Source organism: Silurus meridionalis, chromosome 7 (genome assembly GCF_014805685.1).
Source record: "Silurus meridionalis isolate SWU-2019-XX chromosome 7, ASM1480568v1, whole genome shotgun sequence".
In the NCBI taxonomy this organism is placed as follows: Eukaryota; Metazoa; Chordata; class Actinopteri; order Siluriformes; family Siluridae; genus Silurus; species Silurus meridionalis.
In genome coordinates, this window is record NC_060890.1 from 19,202,773 (window position 1) to 19,224,911 (window position 22,139).

Below are 22,139 nucleotides of genomic sequence, written 5' to 3' on the forward strand. Positions count from 1 at the left end.
TAGGGGTTTTTTTTTGTCATGGTAGTTAAGAACCGTCCCATTATTTTCTAAAATAGTCAAACTTTATATGTAGGAGTCTATTCCACATTAGATTTTTCCTGAGAATTGTGATCTGTCTTTCTTCAGCCTCACAAATGACCTTGTTTCTTTTTCTTTCAACTCAAGCCTTTCATAGAGAGCTTTCAGTCTTTTTATTTTCTATGATTCAAAAGCTTTATAATAATAGATTACAGATTAAGTCTTTACCACTTTCCATCACATCATCTCTGACGTTAAATGGCTCTTGCACCTCAAAAAGATTCTTTCAAATAAGATCTGCCCGTCGACTCCTTTAGAAGTTTCTCCTGCTAAAGCTAAAGGAATGTAGGTAGTCAAAAAGGCCTCGAAGAGCAAATTTGTCTTTTTTTATCCCCTAAATATGCCACAGCCAGGGGAGAATATCAGGTGCGTTGGTGAATTGCATACACGTTTGACATGACATACTTCATTTTCCCTACATCCATTCACTCACTCATATAATCTTCCCGTCTGTAACCCTGTACAGGATGGAGACATCCGTGTCTTAGTGAATATATTTGGGTTAAAAAAAGCTAAAAAACTAAAGCTGTTCATCTTTGTGAGATAAACATCTTCCTACACTATATTCCACTGCATATTTGGTGATAAATCAGTTTTCTATCCTAGATTCTTGTATGTATACTAATGACTAAAACAGTGCATGGGTGTAGGTGGTCCTAAAACTGATCTAAATGTGCTAAAGACCCGCTGATCATTCATTTTAAAATTCTGAAGGGTAGACATCACTGATTGCTGCTGTGTTTCTGCAACATGAGGCTCGACTTCAGAAACAGTAAAACAAAGGAAAAAAATACAACAGCAACACATCTTTGCATAATAAATGAACTAAACCTGCTTTAATGAAATTCTTTGTCACAACTATGTGTAAATGAAACTCTGCACGACATTTCAAAGTGTTGCATTGCATTACAAATTTTTATTGACGTGTCGAGAAAATCTCGAAATTAAGTGAGCCAAGGTATAAAATTAAATGTACTTGCAAATGAAAAAAAAAAACCAAACGAACAAACGAAAAAAACAATTTGCTAAAACTTTTTAACTGATTACTACATGACACCATATGCATTTTTCCATTTTATGCAAGCAAGCAAGTTCCCATTATTATATTAATTATATAAATTCTTGTCCTCAAACCCTGAATAGAAAACATGAAGTTACAGGTTTACCTCTTCATTAAAATATAATTATATATATATATATACAGTACAGACCAAAAGTTTATATATATTATATATACAGTACAGACCAAAAGTTTATATATATATATATACACAGTACAGACCAAAAGTTTGGACACACCTCCTCATTCAAAGAGTTTTCTTTATTTTCATGACTATGAAAATTGTAGAGTCACACTGAAGGCATCAAAACTATGAATTAACACATGGAATTATATACATAACAAAAAAGTGAACTGAAAATATGTCATATTGTAGGTTCTTCAAAGTAGGCATCAAGAGAATGCCAAGAGTGTGCAAAGCAGTAATCTAAGCAAAAGGTGGCTACTTTGAAGAACCTACAATATGACATATTTTCAGTTCACTTTTTTGTTATGTATATAATTCCACATGTTAATTCATAGTTTTGATGCCTTCAGTGTGACTCTACAATTTTCATAGTCATGAAAATAAAGAGAACTCTTTAAATGAGAAGGTGTGTCCAAACTTTTGGTCTGTATATATATATATATAATATAAAATATTAAATATGATATTATATAATAATAAAAAAATTAAAATCAATAAATGGTAAACAGCAAAAAGCATACCTATACAAAAAAGTCATATTAGCAATTACACATTTTTGTTTTTGTTTTATCTTATGTGGAAGATTTGCCATAGAATCTTATGTAATCTATTTGTAACTTTTTACTGATAGAAAACAAATAATATAAGAGCAACCTTTAACGTGAACAGCTCATTTGTTGTAACATATAATGGGTGGAATACTGGTGCAGATTTATTTGAAAAATTAACTCAAGTCTATATTATAGGTAATTAATAGCACACAGATAGGTTAATGTAAACCACAAATGGTTTGTATATATTCGGCATAATATTAACTCTGACAGTGGCTCTGGGATTCAGGAACTCAGCTTTCACCTGGTTTGAAAAAATGTTTTTCCGCTCAGTGTCATTTGTTTGTTTTAAAATCCTGAAGTTAAAATACACCAAGATTACTCCTATATACCCTCCACACGTTATTCTTAAATGACGATGATTGAATGTTGTATTAACGGGATTAATGCTGAAAGGGAATGAATGCTGCTCACAATTCGTTCTAATCAACAGACAAATTTTAGCCTATTGTTTGCCTTTTCTCTTTCTCTGTCTAAATTCAGTCATAATCAAGTTGTATTTGGAGAGGTTAATTATGTTTGACATTAGCTGTAGGCTTTTCAGACTGAATATGAATATACCATTTTAACAAGCAGAGCGAGCCGGCTTCAAACCATTTGTTATATTTTTATTTTTGAAATTTGCCTCAATTTCTTTAACTGCAGTCTATATCACATAAGCAATGTAAAGACGGACAAGAAATGTGGAAGAAAAAAAAAGGCTAAATTACAGACAGTAATAGGTTATTGCAGTGTTGCTGTAGTGGCAGTTATTGATTTGGACACATTGTTTATCCAAATTGTAATGTTCAAACCCACAGAACATACACATCTGAGGACAATCAAAAAATGTGAAAATGTGTTTCAACACAAATAAATATCATTGACGGGTTCATGCATAAGCTTCTGAATGTAGAGGAAATGTCTGGCCGAACCATAGTGTGTGGCTGGTCCGAAGACACAAGAAGATCAAGATATGAAAAGATGGTCGGTGTTAATGGTAATGAAGGACACCACAAGCATCATTAATATTTAGTCTGCACATAAGCACTACATAAGCAGAAAAATGTAATGCATCCTAAGGGAGGAACCCTACAACTATAGACCTTGATGTAGTAATCTGTCATGCATTCATGAGAGAGAGAGAGAGAGAGAGAGAGAGAGAGAGAAAGAAAGAAAGTAGCTGAGCTGTTAGCTGATAGCTGAGCTGTTAGAGCTCTTACACATGCTATTAATTCATAATAAAGGACTCATCAGCTAAACATTTTTGATATGTAGAACCCTTAAAGGCTCTTTATATTTTCCTGTGAGGGAACCAATAATGGTTTTATAAAGAACCCTATAGCAGACGTTTTCCTAATAAGTAAAGTTCCTAGTAGACACCTTTTTTGAAATATAAGAATCCTTATTTATCCACTGAATCCTTAAATTATCATGAATATTTTTTTGGGAAAAAAGATCAGTTGGAAGCATTATTAGATGCTGCTAATCTATTTATGGCTATTTATGATTTCTAGAATGGTACCCATGGAAAAATAAATATCCAATTTTGTGTATAGAAAAAACTACTTCTTGATATTATTGATAGAAGCACATGGACGTTCATAATGTTTAAGGTTTAAAGAGTGTAAAGGCCAAAACATGATTTACATACTTTTCCTTCTGATTAAACCATTTATTGAGCCCCTGTACCCTGTGGGTTGGGTAATAGTCATACTGGAAAAATGTACACCACAGGAGAAAAATATTGCATCATAGGATAAAGGTTTCAGCACTCTTCTCTCTAAGGGAACTTGAACCATGTCAGCAATATGCCTCCACAGCATAAGAAAGAGAAGGAAAATGCAAGAGTTTGAGAGTGAGAGAAAGAGAGAGAGATTTTTTTTCCAGGACAATCAGATTCTCTTTTCTCTGCTTTACTCCTAGGACCTCGAGGCTCATGGGAAAGTCTGCTAAGTCCTGTTCTGCCCACACAGCTCACTGCTGTGCGGTCCCTCTCTGCCCCTGCTGTGACCCTTCTGACTGGTAACTGGAAAGATAAAAAGGCTCCAGGTGAGCTCAGCTTCGACGATCGAACTGTCTGAACTGCTGACAGACTATCAGAGCAACCAAATTTACAAATCATTGTTTATTTGCTGCTGGTTGGACATATTGCAACTGAGAGTATATAATTCAATACAAATTTCTCTCAATACACCTACACGTATTGCATCTTTGCTTCAGAAGGCTGGACCTTCTGCATCTTATTCATTCTGCTAAATGGCCTGATCCAACAAATCCAAAGGCAAGGAGGGTGTATATAAGAAATGTTTAGATGCTTTTAGGAAATCATTTAAAATATAACACAAGATTGCAAATGAATATTTTACCTCCAAAAGATTTCAAGATTTTCCAATTACAAAAAGCTTTCCAAACCCATACATTAAACAATATTTTGCTAGGATTTGCTCTTGCTACTACATTTGGCTCAAAGTTGCATCATCAGACCAAGATCATGGTCCTGTTGGAGTCCAGAGAGTTGAACCTCCTTTATTGTCTATCCAATTGAGCAGTTATTTCATTAGAGCTGAGCAGATGATTGCATGCGGTGCAAGCCATGTGGTCACTTGCTGTATAAGTCATTTGGTGAATAAAAAATGGTAGAAATTAATAAAATTCAGAAAATAGAAGAGTTTTGGGGCGAACGAGGAGTGGATTTGAGTAAAATAAAAAATATGTACTGGAAGTTGAATGAGGCATCTTTCAGTGAAAAAAAGGATAAAGCATTAAACAGACTTTAACCATCCTTTAACAGTGTTACTTCTATATCGCATATACACTATATAGACAAATGTATTTGGACACCTGACTTTTCTAGCCATATGTGGTTCTTCCTCAAACTGTTACCATAAAGTTGGAGGCACACAATTGAACACAATGTCTTTAAATGCAGTAGCATTGAATAATTTTGCCCACTTGTCCTACGAGACCCAAATCTGTTCCAGCATGACAATGCCTTATGCACAAAGCGAGCTCTATAAAGATATGGTTTACATGGGTTGGAGTAAAAGATCTTCAGGGATTTCCTTAGACCTCTGACCTCAACCCTACTGAACACCTTCGGGATGAAGTGGAATGCTGACTGCACCCCAGGTTTTCTCACTTCATCTAAATCAGTACCTGCCTTTAATAATGCCCTAATGCCTTCACTAATGCCTTGGGAACGTCTTCCCAGAAAAGTGGCTATTATAACAGGGGACAAAGTGGATTGTTTAAAAGCATAGAATTCTATAGGTAGATATCCACAAACCTTTGTCCATATAGTGTATATATGCAAGCAGTGACCTGTTTATTGCAAAGTTTATTTTGGTTAACTCTGAATTTCATAATAACTGAGATGTAAAACAAATGCTCAGGCTACATTCGTTTGAAACAATGTTGAATATCTGTGCTGTCTAAGAATCAGATATCAGTATAATTCAATGCCACTGTCACTGATTGATTTGCTGCTATCAAATAGAAAATAGTTTAAACTAATTTGTATGGTGCAATATTGCTGTGTGGTGCTTGCTGTTCTGCATGGATTTTGTGGTCTTATTGATTTTCTGGTAAATTTTTATCATGCTGGAACAGAAATAGGAATACAGTTTATTTGCAGTGCTTCAAGGTAATTTTACACCAAGATGCTTCCAACTTTAATTTTTTAACTCCAGTACCATATAATGTAAGGCCATAACATCAGCTCAACTCCTCAGCCACAGAAATTGCCATTTATCAAGTGTTCGCACAGCACACTTAACAAAGGGGTTTCTTTAGAGGTCTTAGTGTAGTCAAGAGTTTCTGAATGTAATGATTTAAACATGAAAAACCCATTGCCTCCTGAAGCGTACCTCCGTGTGCTTTGCAGACAGAACAATGACCAAATGTCAATGAAAAGGGAACAATAATAAAACCCAGTAGCTGTGGAATGAGCTCCAGCAGTGCCACTGTGCTGAATGGCATCACATCAATAACCTGAGGTTATAAAGGTTCAAATGTCTTCACACCCCGAAGAGTAAGATTAAATGCCAGAGACATCTATGCGTTCTCATGTGTCCATGGATTTGACAGGTTTTCCCCAAGTTGTAATGAAAAGTCCCCACATTTTAGACTTAGAATTCTCCAGTAGAATACTTTTTTCCTTAAAAAAAATAAATAAATAAGAACACAGACAACAGTGGCTTTACCTGAAGTGTCAGAGACTGACCCTTATAAGCTGACAAACACCCTTACAGCTTGACTTTAAAATAACATGGACCCTGGAACTCTCGGAAACCTTTGGATACTGAAAGTGACAAGTGACATGCCATCTTAGGTCTAGCAGCACAATAAATTTTGTGACATGGCCATCTAAGACAATAGTAGTCACATTTTTTTTTTATGTACAGATTCATCAAAATAACTTGTTTAATTATTTTGTCAAGCATCAGATCACTGATTAACCATAAACAAGGGCAAGAACCGAAGCAACAAGGAATAACACAAGCAACAAACTATATGCAATAGCTGCGAAGAAAAGAAAAGTAAAACTTAAATAAAGATTCTAAGCGTGACTGGGAGGTCATGTGACAGAGTCATGTAATTTGCTGGGATTAGTGTATTTCATCAAGCATCACCAGCCATTACTAAAAGACAAACACAACAGAAAAAACACACAAACCAAAAAGAAAATATTTAAACTGTAAGTCTTAGTGGTGCCTCCTTTACTTCTCAGTTTCAAATGAAAACCACTTTATCATTCTAAATTCTATAAAATAACAATCTACCATAACAATTCATGGCTTATTGTTTGTTTATTTAGTACAACAGTACTTTAGCAATTTTATCCATTTTGACTCTTTAGCAAATGTAGTCAGATTGAGGAAAGATCATCAAGTAAATTATACATAAAAAATAAAGTTTGTAGTGTGCTAACACAATTTCTTATACAGAAATTAAAAAACAAAGTTACATTCAGTACAAGTGCGTACCGAAAAAAGAAAAAAAAAGAAAAAAAAAAATATATATATATATATATATATATATATATATATATATATATATATATATATATATATATATATATATATATATATTTATTTATTTATTTATTTATTCGATACAGGGCTTTTGTTTCAGTACGCACTTGTAATGAATGCAAGTCTTTTTACGTGCGGAACAAAGTTAAAATCTGAGTTCCCTCAGTAACGTATTAAGCGCTAGACCGCAAGTTTGTGTTGACTGTTTTTTTATTATTAAATGTAAAAACATACACAACAATGCCAGCAGTATAAAAAAAGAAACTAGAGTTAACGCAGTGTCACTGTGGCTTCTCACTCCATACCAGAAAGAAGATTTGTATTGAGCATGCATGCAAATGCTAAACAATCCATGGCACTAGCATTAGCCGCTAACCAGGAAGTTATGGATTCTTAAACATCCAGCTTCAAAAATTTCTCTTAATAGGAGTTAATGCTGATGATTCCACATATTGAGGGAGTGAATGAATGAAGGCTATAAGGAATGAAGGCATTTGTTGAAGTATGTTGAAATAAGTAGGACAGTTAAGTAGATCATACCTTTAAAAAATTAAATATTAAATGTAAAACAAAGAGACATACTTACAGTACATACACGTCTGTATTACCCAAATAGGGTCTAACAAATGTAAACAATTTAATAAAATTAATTTGTGGCAATTTAATTGATTACTTAATTTAATCAATATAATAAAAATGTGTATTGCATTAATTTGATTAATTCTATTTTATTTTTTATAAATTTTTTAAAAATATACATTTTATGTATTATTTAACCAAGCAGGTATTTTATTTAAAATTGTTCTAAAAATGTAAACTGTTGATGAAATTTTACCCAAACTTAAAAACCGAGGTACATACTAAACCGTGAAATGTACCGTTTAGAGGAAAAAAAATCAGGTAATTAGTTGGAAAACCCATTAGCAACTAAATAGGTTAGTTTTCTGTATCTTAGAGAGGCGGAGACTCTCAAAAATAAAGATGGGCAGAACTTCACCAATCTGTGAAAGACTGTGTCTATAAATTTTGGAACAATTTCAGAATTTTCATCATTTACAGTATATATTATCATTAAAAAGTTAACAAAAATCTGGAAGAATCTCTGTGCACAAGGGACATTAGTAAAAATCAATATTTGATGCTTTTGACAAATCGACAAAAATCGATTTTTTGACAAAAATTTTCTTTTTTTTGTTTTTAGCACTCAAAAACTTCAAAAAGCTCTGATGGTATAAGAGTGCAATAGTGCCTGTGGAATGGTTTGCACATTCATCTTCAAGGTTTCATCAAAGCTGAATGATATCAAAGATTTGTAGCAACAAATGTTTCCATCCAGAAAATGTCTTTTCAGGGAAGGCCTAGCATATTTGACCAAGACAATGCTAACTTTAGTTTGCTTCATCTTGATATACTTATAAGCTTATGAATGACCATATGATTGTCAGATCAAGTGATGTGAATTACACTGATTTTCTATAGCATATACACACATATCCGACGACATTTTGCATCAGTTTCATTCTGTACTTGCCTTGTCTAGATTGCTTATAAATGACGATTTGATTGGTCGACCAACTGTATGCTTTAAGTACTTTAATTAGCCTACTTGACAACACTTTAAATTATATTGTCATTCTTGTAGACTGAAGTGTGGTTTAACATGAAAGCTCTCTGCTGATTGCACAGTGAATGATTAAGACTAATGAGAATTTAAACTAAAATAAGACAAGGAGAAGAAGAAGTCAATGCATAACATCTGCTTACTTCCCCTAGAAAAGAAACTGGAAGTAAAAAAACCATCCTGTACAGGAGCATTGGTGGTGCACTCCATGCCAGAAGACAAAGTGGAGGTTTGTGATCATCATTTGCCTTCTCCCTCATTAGCCACTGCCAACCTCTAAACTGGCACAACTGTATCGTTCATTTAATTTCCATTTCTGGGGTTTGGCCAGAAAAGAATCGAACTGCTCATAAAATAAATATAAAAAATGTGCATGTATGTGCTGAAAGAACAGAAGACTTTCTTTTGTATGTTAAGCGAACTTACTGCAAGCTTATTGCTGAACCTAAAGGATACTATGATCTTACACTGGCTGACTGCAATCTAAAAAGGGAGCCACAGGCTACAAAAGCCATGTTGCTACATTCATTAGCACATGCTTGGGCAGCGCTTTGTTATTCTAACAACAAGTTTACACAGAAAAGTCTTCTGTGAAGTATATCATAGGATGGATAAGGCCTCTGGGAGGAAGAGATGTTACTGTTCTAAGTTTTCCCTGTAGATGTGCGTGATCTTATTTTTTATTTATTTTATTTGTTCTATGTAACATTTTTTAAATGTGTTTACAGTGCCTATTTACGTCTGTGTCAAAATGCATCATAGAGTAGTCACTCTTCTCGAATTACGACCTGATAGACTTACAGTTCGACCAGGTTTTTCTGTCCCTATCTATGTTGTAAGTTAGGGTGTACCTGTCCAAAAATTTTAACTGAGGCACTATTTGGTAAGTCTATATAACATGTTCAATATTGTAGCTAAGGTAACAGCATTATCTTGATTCCTGTAGTACTCAATAAACCACATCTACTTGATGTGGCAAGGAAGGTATTTAGTCATGGCGAGAGATCAAATGATTTTGTTTCTTTTTCTCTCAAAAACATTATACAGTACACTTCATCATATATTCTCTCCATTAGTGGGAAATCCAAAAAATAGACAACAAATATATAACAGTAACGGTAATGCCATTATTTGGATTTGTCTGGATTTATTTTATATATTTATTTAGATTTATTTCATCTTAATTTTAAACATTTATTATTTAGACTATTATAAGAAAACACAGGCTCTCTTGGATGTAAATCTATATGGCATTACAATTTTTGGTTAAGTATTATGATTTGTGATTTTGTATTATGAACATCAGTTCAATAGTGGAGGTGGTTGGATTAGATTATGCTGGTTAAGGGAAAAGAAGGCACAATCTTAAGGTATCAAATAACAGATCAGAAGGTGATAAGTTCAAATCCAAGCTTTGCAGAGCTGTTCCTTTAGCAAAATCCCTAATCTTCAACTCTTACTTTGTTTTCTGTCTCAATTTTAAGAGGTGGTGAATAAATGTGGCAGCCTAATAGGCAATATGCCTAATGGTAATGAAGTATACATTGAACTACAAACATAAAAGTGATGAACTATACATTAATGTTAATATATTTAACAAATTCACTGGCACTGTCATTTTTTTTATTTTGTTTTGCTGTTTTTGTTTTAGTGTATGAATGCTCTGTACAGTTGCTAGTGTCAGTAGTGCTGGCTTTTTCTTCGGTACATGCATTGCCTTTTATGGGCCTTTCCAGTTATTGTAATTAACTAAATTTCCCCTACAACACCAATTCATTTGGCCGGATGCATTTTGGTTTAGCAGCCACCAGTGTGGAGAATTGGTAATCAGTGTCATTTAGTCGGCCAGGGTTTTGGTAATTGACTGCTGTCTGTCCATTGTTGAGAGCTGAACATGTCTGAATCGTTTATCATGTAGCAATATTTTCTCCTCATTCCCAGGATTAGCCTCCTAACCCTCGTGCTTGGAAAGTTAATTGAACTTTACATCTGTATAATCAGTGGAGTAAGAGTGCATGGCGTGTAAACATTAATTGAGGATAAGACCTTTTCAAGATGGTGAGGTGGCTGTTGGGGCACTTGTAGTTGGCTTACTGCCTGCTATATTTAACTAATTTATATTGGTCCACAAAATAAATTAGGAATCAATTTTAAACAAACGTGGCTAGAGACAGGGCACTAGTACAACTGTACGCGTAGGCATGGTAATGTGTAATGTGTGTGTGTGTGTGTGTGTGTGTGTGTGTGTAGGAAGAGCAGTTTAAGATCAGCATGGACATGGACAGCTCTCCTAAAGACAAACGGCCAGTTGCCTCCACTCCAGTGCCAGGATCACCATGGTAAGTGGTCACATTTGTAATTAAACGTTTTCTTATGGGTTTTAAATTATGGCCACTGTTTCTTTAACAAACACATTTTATTGTGATAATGTGTGTACAAAGTGATAAATAGGATGTTCAGTTAATGGACATGTTTTATAATACATAAAAATATTAAGATGAGGTTTGTACATCAACTATACTGTACATAATTGAGTGTTAAGTATCATTGTAACAAATTGCTAGAGGAGGCCTGTTAATACCACAATAACAAAAAATTGACACAATAAACTTTCTTTCGGCTTCTTCCGTTAGGGGTCGCCACAGCGGATCATCTGCATGTTTTGATTTGGCACATGTTTTTACGCTGGATGCCCTTCCTAACGCAACCCTCCCCATTTATCCGGGCTTAGGACTAGCATTAAGGCTTGTGCAACCCTAATGGCTGGGGTTGGTTCAAGACGCAATAAAAAATTAAAAATAAATTGTTAACCCTGTTAGTAAATAAACTTTGTTTTTATTTTATTAGTATTGGTGTTTTTAACAAATCAAAAAATCAATTCTGCATTAGTTTTGCATCTGTTTTATGTTCCAGTCACAAGTTAATATCCAAACAATACTGGAATAGGGCAAGCCGAATTATCTCCCTCTGCCTCAGCATCCCCTAGTCCAAGCCCCTCTGCCCCTAAACACAAACTCAGTTTAGTTCAGAAGGCATAATGGTTTGTCTGTGTCAGTTTTTTTGCTGGCTCATGGGGCTGAATTCACTTGACAGGCTTTAGTTGATACATATTGTGGAAGACTGTGGCTCAGAATGAAAGCTGCAGTATATCTATCCACTTTCTGCAATGCCCATATAGCACATAGTCAAGCTTCAGAGTATAGTGTTTGTTTGCATTCTAATTCAGCTCCTGTGTGCTTGAACACTATTGTTTTAGGTTGCAACAGGATTGGAGTCTTATTGTTGATCTCATTAACATAGCAGGGACAGAGGAAGTATTAGACATCTGCCATCTGTTTGAAATATATAAACGATGCCACATATAGCTTCTGATGTTTTTTATTGAAAGGTGGGAATTGTAGTATTTACTGAAAGCTGTCATGACTACGTGCAGCAAGCTGCTTAGATCTGGTGATGCGAGTCAAAATAAAATGTCAGAATGTGTTTGTCATGCTCAGCATGAAGTCACGTCAAATTATTGCAGCACTCCGGAGCATTGCATCATGTGTCCAGTGCCGGATGCATCCGAATTGAGACTTGTTGTTTGAGTCGTATAGGTGCTGTATATATTATGTGCACTGTAAGAGATAAAAGGACATTTTCAAAGCAAAGGGTGTACATTTTTAAACTGAATATTGATTTTTTCATTGTTTCTAGTTTGCTCCTGGGATGACACAAGACTTCAAGGGTTTTGTAGATAAATAAATATATGCATAAGATTCTATGCTCCTGAGGAAAAAAAGGGGCAGAGCCCAATATGGCAAAATGTTTAGCTTTAAAATGGGCTTAACAAAAATATCATTGCTAGAATTTTAAGAATAAAATAAATGCACCCCTGAAAGATCCTGTGCCACCCTTTACTTTTGCTGCAGTGAAGTGTTTCGGGAAAATAAGAAACAGAGAAATTCACTTGTAGAGTTTTCTTGCATGCTAAGGTAAAACCAAGATAATAAGTAAAATGTTGGATGCAAAAGCAAACATTTGTATGTGTGTGTGTGTGTGTGTGTGTGTGTGTGTGTGTGTGTAAGTGTGGGTATCCTCAGCTTCTTTTGTGTTTGCAGTTGTGTGTGGGTGTTTGTGTGCATGTGTGTATGTAAGTGTAGGTTTTCTCAGCTCTTCTTTAGTTTGCAGATGTGTATTTTTGTGTGCACCTGCATGTGTGTGTGTGTCAGTGTGTGTGTGTGTGCGTGTGCGTGCATCTGTGTTTGTATGTAAGACTAGATCTCCTCAGTTCTCTTGGTGTTTGCAGGTGTGTGTGTGTGTGTGTGTGTGTGTGTGTGTGTGTGTGTGAATTGCAAGTCTCCTAAGCTTTTTTTTGTCCATTTGCAAGTGTTTTGTTTCTTTTATTGTCATTTCAACTATACACAGTTGGTGCACAATACCCAGTGAAAGAAAGCAATCCTCCAGGACCAAGGTTCAACATAAACCAACCACACAAGATGTCACAAATACTAACTAGAACAAAAAAGACCTATCTACAGGACTACATAAAGTGCACATGTATGTATTTGTGTGTGTGTTTGTTTGTGTGTAATTGCGGGTCTCCTCAGCTCTCTCTGTATTTTGCAGGTGTGTGGTTTGGACAGGAGATGACAGGGTTTTCTTCTTCAATCCCACCATGCAGCTGTCTGTATGGGAGAAACCAATGGATTTAAAAGACAGAGGAGACCTCAACAAAATAATTGAAGATCCTCCACATAAACGCAAGAAAGAGTTGTCAGGTGCAGCTCGCTGTGTGTGTTTGTGTGTGTGTGTGTGTGTGTGTGTGTGTGTGTGTGTGTGTGTGTGTGTGTGTGTGTGCTTGTCCTGGCACTGTTAACAACCAGCATGACTGTGTTTTACCAGTGTGAGCCTGTTACCAGGACAGGTTGCCAAACCTATTATTTTGTTGAAAAACAGAGTAACGATAGTTCTGGCTGGTAAACAAGTGTCTCAAGTGTCAATTCATGAAATCGATCAGTGGATGGCAATAGTAAAACCACCAACTATTTATTTCGTTAACAATTGAACAAAATCCTCTCACTCGTAATCCCTGCATAATCATAAAGTTGTTTGCCGAGAACTATAATGGCCAAAAAACTATTGATTGCTGTTCACGTGGATTAGCTAATAAGAGCGAATCTGGTATTTCTGCCTCTGTACATATTGAATTAGTTGTGATCCTGTCTGGAAGGTATTACACGGCTGACTACATTTCCCTGAAGCTTGTATGCTTTTATTGATTTAGTCTTATTGTCATCGCAGGGTGATTAGTTATTGATGTTTCCACTTCTCAATTCAGACAAAAACAGATAGAAATAATTAGTTAAAGTTTATTAAATTGATTTCTATTATAGAAAATGAATGTGCTTTGCATGGTTTTAATCTAGCCTGCTGACAAACTCACCATAGATGGGTAGAAATGAAGTTAATGGCATTATAATGTATGTTGGATAATAGAAAATCAACCAGTAGAAAAACACTGTTACTTGCTGTTTGGATGTAGTTTGGCCTCTTCAAGTAAGACAATCTTTATGACACAATCTTAAACACTGCACAACTATTATATCAATGTCAGAAGATAATATCCCCCTCCCGTGGAGCACAACAAGCCAGAGTTTACAAAGCACTAGCCACCACAAAGTGCCTGCCTTTCAGTGCCATGTGTGTTTGTCATGGTTCATATACTGTATGTCTTCACCCATGTCTCATTATTATATGTATAAATATACAGTATATATACATTCCCTTGTCAGTGCATTGGATCTTTTGTGAAGTGATACACGTCACTGTCACTGTTAGTATACCTGGCTTTTTATTCTTAGTTACAGGCTTACATTTTTTATTTATATTATTTTCTTCTCATTTTTGTCCTCGTTTTGCTTTCATATTGCAGTTTGTTAATTGTTTGCCTATTCTATGTTTGTCTGTCATTTCAGATTGTTTGCCTTTTCATTCTAAATAAATGTTTTTTATCCAGCACTTGCATCCGTTTTCACCATTGATCATTGATTGTTTTTATCTGCAGAGGATGGCTCAAATTCCCTCTCAGCTGATGATGAGGATGAAGACGATGATGAAGGAGACCATATTTCAAAATCGAAACGCAACAAGTATGTCCTAATTTAGTAGATGAAGTTGGTTGTAAGGGAATATGGTTAAACATGAACGAACGAACGAGCGAGCGAGCGAGCGAGCGAGCGAGCGAGCGAGCGAGCGAGCGAGCGAGCGAAAGAAAGAAAGAAAGAAAGAAAGAAAGAAGAAAGAAAGAAAGAAAGAAAGAAAGAAAGAATTTCCCAAACACTATTTACAAGCAGGATGGTTTTAAAAAATCTGTCAGTGAAAAGACATTCAAACTTTACTAGCTGAAAGTGATTTCTGAGAGTAAATTTTAAATATTTGCTCATAGCTCAATAGACATTTTACTGTAATGAATTCAGTTTGTATTTCATGTTTATTCTGTGACACTCAGTATTTTGTTGTTATATATATACAGTGGAACCCGGTTATGTCGATGTCCTAGGGGTCGCCAAAAATCATCGAGGTAACCGATGATCGAGATGAACGAAAATCAAAATGGCGGCAATATATTAACGTGCTTGAAATTTCTTTATGTACATGATGTGCGTTAATAAATGAGAATGTGCATGCACGTGTTTTTGGAGGGTTTTTTACACAACAGCGTTGCCGTGATTTGTTTGATGAAGTCATGCTATAAAAATGCACATACATGTTTGTTAACTGTCAGGAATCCACCTGCCACGCCCCCTTCGGCCCCCTTCGGCGAAGCAGGTGCTTTCTCGGCCGCTTTCTCTGAAGCTTCCGGCTTCAATCGCGCACATATGGTGCTCGTTTATCATCATCACCAGCTCCTATTTAAACTTCCACACTCTCACTGTCCGTTATTGTTGGTATATGTTGGTTCACGGCGGTCGTTGTTATCGCTCATGTGTATCCCGGTACGTGCCTTCCCACCGGCACTCTCTCAACGGCTGCGCTTTTCTTCCCAAAGTGCATCGCGGATTCCCCCCGATCCTGCCGGTGTTCATTCTATGCTTTTGCTGCTCATCCCACGTTCCGCACCGCGCTCCTACCCAGCGCGGCTTTTGCCTCCCGTTCATCGCATAACATTTAACAACAAAAGGCATATGTGCACTAACCAACAGCAGAGATTCACCAGTATACAATACAACACCTGTAGCATCTGTGAGGCTTGATTTTTCCTCCACTTTCGTGAGTTCTTCTGTGGCTGCACAGCGCCGATCGAGATAACTGACGTTAAATGGCAAATTTTTCCCCCCTTGTGCTTGAGATATTAGGGTTCGGCGACATAAAAAAGTCGACATAACCGATAAAAAATGCTTAGACAAAGCGAGAATTTGGCGGTTTCACTTCAAAAACGTCGACTTAATAGGGTTGTCGAGTTAACCGAGGGCGAGATAAGTGGGTTCCACTGTGTATATATATATATACAGTTGTGTTCAAAATTATTCAACCCCCAATGCTGTAAATGGTTTTAGGGAATTTAGTGTACATTTGTAATTGTATTCAGAATGAAATCCTACAAGGACTTCTTAAAGAACCATATGCAACTAAAATGACATCAATTAGTTTTGTAATACAGTAGTAAATGTTTCTTTTGTGAATTCTTCATTGACATAATTATTCAACCCCTTAAAGACTACCACTCTGAAGAACAGAGGTTCAATTAAGTGTTTTCAGTCAGGTATTGAAAACACCTGTGGATATCAGGGAGCAGCAATAAAGCCTAATAAGCACCAATTAGGCAGCTTTAAAATGACTGTGATACTCAGCTCCTTCTAGACATTTACTGGTGTGGTTACAAACATGGTGAGGTCAAGAGAATGGTCCAGGAAGACAAGAGAACAGGTGATTACTCTTCACAGGAAGGGCAATGGCTATAAGAAGATTGCAAAGATGTTAAACATACCAAGAGACACCATAGGAAGCATCATTCGCAAATTCAAGGCAAAGGGCACTGTTGAAACGCTACCTGGTCGTGGCAGAAAGAAGATGCTGACTTCGACTGCTGTGCGCTACCTGAAGCGTAGAGTGGAGAAAAGTCCCCGTGTGACTGCTGAGGAACTGAGAAAAGATTTGTCAGATGTGGGTACTGAAGTTTCTGCTCAGACAATACGGCGCACCCTGCGTAATGAAGGCCTCCATGCCAGAACTCCCAGGCGCACCCCCTTGCTGTCCCCAAAGAATAAGAAGAGTCGACTGCAGTATGCCAAAAGTCATGTGGACAAACCACAGAAGTTTTGGGATAGTGTTCTGTGGACTGATGAAACAAAATTAGAACTGTTTGGGCCCATGGATCAACGCTATGTTTGGAGGAGGAAGAACAAGGCCTATGAAGAAAAGAACACCTTGCCTACTGTGAAGCATGGCGGGGGGTCAATCATGCTTTGGGGCTGTTTTGCTTCTGCAGGTACTGGGAAGCTTCAGCGTGTGCAAGGTACCATGAATTCTCTTCAGTACCAGGAGATATTGGATGACAAGGTGATGCAGTCCGTCACAAACCTGAGGCTTGGAAGGCGTTGGACCTTTCAACAGGACAATGATCCCAAGCATACCTCCAAGTCCACTAGAGCATGGTTGCAGATTAAAGGCTGGAACATTTTGAAGTGGCCATCGCAGTCACCAGACTTAAATCCGATTGAGAACCTCTGGTGGGACTTAAAGAAAGCAGTTGCAGTGCGCAAGCCTAAGAATGTGACTGAACTTGAGGCTTTTGCCCATGATGAATGGACGAAGATACCCGTAGATCGCTGCAAGACACTTGTGTCAAGCTATGCTTCACGTTTAAAAGCTGTTATAACTGTAAAAGGATGTTGTACTAAGTACTAAGATTGAATGTCACTTGGGGGTTGAATAAAACTGATAATGATGTGAGCTCAGAAAAGACATTTGTGGTTATTTCATTATAAATGTTATGTTATATTTGTCTGACCTACACGTGCCTCTTTGATTTAATTGTAAGCAGGATGACTGACTGATCATAATCAATGTCAAACTGAACAAAACAATCAATTTCAGTGGGGGTTGAATAATTTTGAACACAACTGTATATATATATATATATATATATATATATATATATATATATATATATATATATATATATATATATATATAAACTTTGACTGTTTGAAAAGGAACACATGTATTTTTGTTTGTCAGTTTTGATGCAAACCAACACAACCGATCCAAGATTGCCTGAGCGATGTGGTCCTGATTCACATTCAAGCAATGTCTAGTACAATTCTATTACAGTGAGAAAGTGAATTGATCCTGAATAGGCAATTTTGTGTTGTTTGGGAATATGTGAAATTAAATTGTTGTGTAATTTCTACAACAAGCATGATTAACATTAACATAATTATAATTCATTTGAATTTGAATAGCATGATGAGCATGGAAGACATCTGGGAACAGATAGAGGGAAATACCCATCACATATTGTCTTTATTATGCCTTCTAATTTAGATTGGAAGAGCCGTATAGTAATTCTGCATCTGGTAGTGAGGAGCGGAATACAGAGAGGTGCACTGCGTCCAATCAGATTATCCTACCACTGGAGCTGCGGATCACACGCTTCAGAGATATGCTCTTAGAGAGAGGGGTAAGAGTACTAAAAGCACTTTAAATAAGCTTCAGTAAGTAAAGCAGAGGTACAGTTCATTAAATATGGCTTCAGGGGCACTTTAAAATTCATAGTGAGTTCTGAGAATTAATTTCTGAGTTAAAATGAAGATCACTGGCCTCTTAGTCTTCACTCTGTAGTTGATCTAATATGAATATTAAATAAATATAATATTAGCTTTCCAGCTGACATTTGGGCATGTGATATTGTTGCCTTTATCGTTGCTTGCATGCACATATTTGTCTTTCCATCTTATTATCAGGTGTCTGCATTTTCAACATGGGAAAAAGAATTACATAAAATTGTGTTTGATCCACGTTACCTGCTTCTGGGACCGGAGGAGAGGAAGCAGGTAAGGCTGAGTTAAGGTTATTTACTTAAGACTTGCCCTTATTAACCTAGATGTCATTTCAATGACCAATACTGCATCCTGTTTTTTTTCCCTCCTTTGAAGATTTTTGATCAGTTCGCCAAAGCCAGGATAAAAGAAGAATATAAAGAAAAAAAGAACAAACTCCTGCAGGCGAAAGAGGAGTTCAGGAAATTACTTGAAGAGTCCAAAATTACATCCAAGTATGTTCCTGTGTTGTCTCTTTATTATTTTAGTTTTTATGTTAGTGCAGTGTGTACCATTAAGAAAACATGTCGCCCCAATATCTTGACCTGAGATTTATATATTCAGCCATTGTGTTAATAATGGATGTGATCTGCGAAGCAGGTGTAAGCTTCTATGACTTGGGATGTTTGATCTTGTTTCCTTTTGCTGATTCCCGGAAGAAATGAATTCCAATTCAAGTCTGTTTGAAGGTTTACTTTTTGCACCATGAAAAAAAAAGTATTGTTTCTTCCTTTACAACATGGTTTCTAGTAAATCATTTATAATGATGACACATTTACCTTTTTACGGAATTGCGAAGTACCTTTATAAAGCATGCATGAGTATTAATATTTACAGACTTCCTAAATAAGAGGAAGTATGTCTTTTAAAAAGTGCCAATACAGAGATAACAGGAGATGAATGATCTCAAAATTTTCCCTAAGCCACTAAACATTTCTAAGTCCTTAGCCAAACCATTAAGAACAATAGTTTTTGTGTAAGCACTGAACTTCAAGCCGAAGTTTGGTGGACAGGGCTAGTGTAAAAGCACTACTAATGTGTCTGGATATTGATGATTCCCTTGTATCCATTTTCTTAGCCCTGAGGACAAAAATATATCAAGTACTCAACTCAAGTTCATATCCAAACAGCAAATCAACAATAACCATACCTGTATTAAATCACAAAAGTAGCACAGGGAGATGAGCAGCACATGTGCGAATGAGCAACAGTATATCATCGCTGCAGTGAAATGGAAAATTGGATGGCTCCAGCAGCCTGTGACAGCTTGGCTGATTTATTTCTTCTTTTTTTTCCCCCATGTAGGTCAACTTTCAAAGAGTTCTCAGAAAAGTATGGCCGAGACCCACGTTTTAAACGTGTTCCCAAGCAGAAGGACCAGGAGCTGCTTTTCTCCCAGTTCATCAGTGGGCTCAAGAAGCGTGATAAGGAGAACCGAATGAGGCTGAGGAAGATGAGATGAAGTTTCAGCAGACTGTGAAATAAACTAATTTGTTTTAACAGAATGCCTTTTTGACAGGAATCAAGTCAAACTGCACAAGGACACATTATGCCACTGCATCTGACTAAGTAAATAAAACCTATTGCAGGGTCTGGAGTTTTTATCTGAACTCTGGATATTCAGAACAAAGCGCACAAACAGCAAAAGCACCAGAGCCAGCCGGGTTCAACTTTCGAGGTGGTTTAATTCTGAGACTGATCTGTTTCATATTGAAGCTCTAAAATTCAATGTTGCAAGATGTCATAATTAAAAAAATTTATTTCAATAAATAGGCAAACTGTACTGTTGGAAGCCATTGACCTGAGCATACAGGTATCAAGTGTTTTTTTTAAGACTGTAAATACATGTTGACAAATGCGCGCTGTAACAAAGTTTCGTGAAAGTGTAACGTCGAGTATGTGGAGCGTCACAGGAGAATATCTGATTCTTTGTGAGAATCGCCGTCATGTTTTGGTTGATTTTGTTTAGGGTGTCAAAAGTGTTCATTGTGATAAATAAATAAAAAAATTGTGAGTGTTGTTGGAGGACTGAAATGATATAATTGACATCTCTTTTAAATCGGTCTCGTGTTCTCGAATTTGTTTTCCAATCAGAATTCTTGCCAGGAAAATATTTAAGAAAGGAGTATATAAAATGTATTATTGAACATTATCATTACAGAGGATATTTGTTCTCACAGTAGAGACAAGATTATTCTGATGTTTCTGGTTTTGAGTTACAACACCAACACAATGTTTCCAAATGGATTAGAAAAAAAGATATATTATAAGACTGAATGAGACCTAATATAATAAAATTGTGGATTTGATTTGTCAAAATTATTTGACCTGGCAGCAGTGTTTGTATTAAAAAATTACACACACACACACACACACACACACACACACACACACACACACATTCTACATTACATGCAAAGATGTACACATTAGTTTTACAGGCATAATAAAGCAAATTGTTTATCTTTTTCAAGCCTTATTTGTTTCGAATTGTTTCATAATTCATCTAAATGCATTCATCCTAATATATATATATATATATATATATATATATATATATATATATATATATATATATATATATATTTACATATGCTGTCATTGTTTTAGCAGAGGCAGCTGTAATTGCACTTAAGGCCATGTGCAACTACATGACTTTCAAAATCTTAGGACCTCTGACTAATTCACACTACATGACTACATGACTTTGACTGCTTGTAATCAGTTGTGTGGTGATGTTGGGGTGTACACACAGCTGAGGCTCACACATTTACTTAGAGGGAATCATGCTGAATGTCTCCTGAGCCTAAAATTCCATTTTCTCAAGAAAATAAATGTGTTGTCTAATATCTGACTTTGTATTGATTGTGTCTGGAAAACCAGAACCAAAAAAACTTTACAGAAAACAATTAGCAAATATTTGTCAGGGAGAACCATCCAAGTACAAAAAAACCCTAATTTTTTTAACCCAGAATTCATTATGCTGATTTTTTAATTTTTAATTTTTATTTATTTTTTGCTGTACCTAATATACATCGGGGTATTATGTACCAAATAATGTCTTAAAAATACAATATTATTACACTTAACTTTTACCCTTATTTTCTCCCCAGATGGTTGATATAAAACATTTAGGGATGCACTATGCAGGAGAGCAGATGAATTAGTTTTTCTCTTGGGTTCTCATTGGCTATTTCTCAAACATGCTTACAAATATCAGAGTCTTGGCGATGATTTGCAGACTGAAAAAATCTCTAAGCGCTAAATGAGCAGTTGCCACAGGAGCATGTACCGAGTAGTCAGCAGGATTTCAGGGGAATAGTCACTAAACCCCAAAATCTTACAGACAAAATTATCCAAGGGCTAAAAATCAGGCATCATCAGCATCCCCACCACCTTCTCTCATTCTTGACAGAGTGTGTTAAATGATGCACTGAAAGAAATCATAGGAGGGGAGATCGGTAGGCAAATAGACAAAGAATAAAATGAGCTGTACATGAGGGTAATAACGAGTAATGCATAAAATAAGATTCATTAATGAACATTGCAAAAAATAAAAAATTTAATAAAGAAATAAAGAAATAATAATAAAGATTTAGTTTTCATTTTTGTTTATGGTCAATTTTTCCACATTAATTCTGATTAAAATTCCGGCTATTATTGTTCGGTGAATTACATTATTAACATTATAACATTAACACAATAACATTATTGTTCCCAAGTGCATACAATTAAAAATTGTGATTTGGCATTGTACTTTGGAC

The 22,139-nt window shown here is 36.0% G+C and overlaps 1 protein-coding gene across 1 annotated transcript in view; it reads left to right on the forward strand.

The window, feature by feature from the left end:
- tcerg1l (transcription elongation regulator 1 like) overlaps nucleotides 1-20,394 on the forward strand; it is a 104,551-nt gene extending 84,157 nt beyond the window's left edge. Inside the window, exons 6-14 of the mRNA XM_046853319.1 lie at nucleotides 3,842-3,967; nucleotides 8,725-8,801; nucleotides 10,823-10,911; nucleotides 13,181-13,332; nucleotides 14,619-14,703; nucleotides 18,101-18,236; nucleotides 18,520-18,609; nucleotides 18,712-18,830; nucleotides 19,681-20,394. Of these exons, the coding sequence (XP_046709275.1) occupies nucleotides 3,842-3,967; nucleotides 8,725-8,801; nucleotides 10,823-10,911; nucleotides 13,181-13,332; nucleotides 14,619-14,703; nucleotides 18,101-18,236; nucleotides 18,520-18,609; nucleotides 18,712-18,830; nucleotides 19,681-19,837 (1,031 nt within the window). The 3' untranslated portion in view covers nucleotides 19,838-20,394. The remainder of the gene's footprint in view (nucleotides 1-3,841; nucleotides 3,968-8,724; nucleotides 8,802-10,822; nucleotides 10,912-13,180; nucleotides 13,333-14,618; nucleotides 14,704-18,100; nucleotides 18,237-18,519; nucleotides 18,610-18,711; nucleotides 18,831-19,680) is intronic.
- The last annotated feature ends 1,745 nt before the right edge of the window (nucleotides 20,395-22,139 follow it).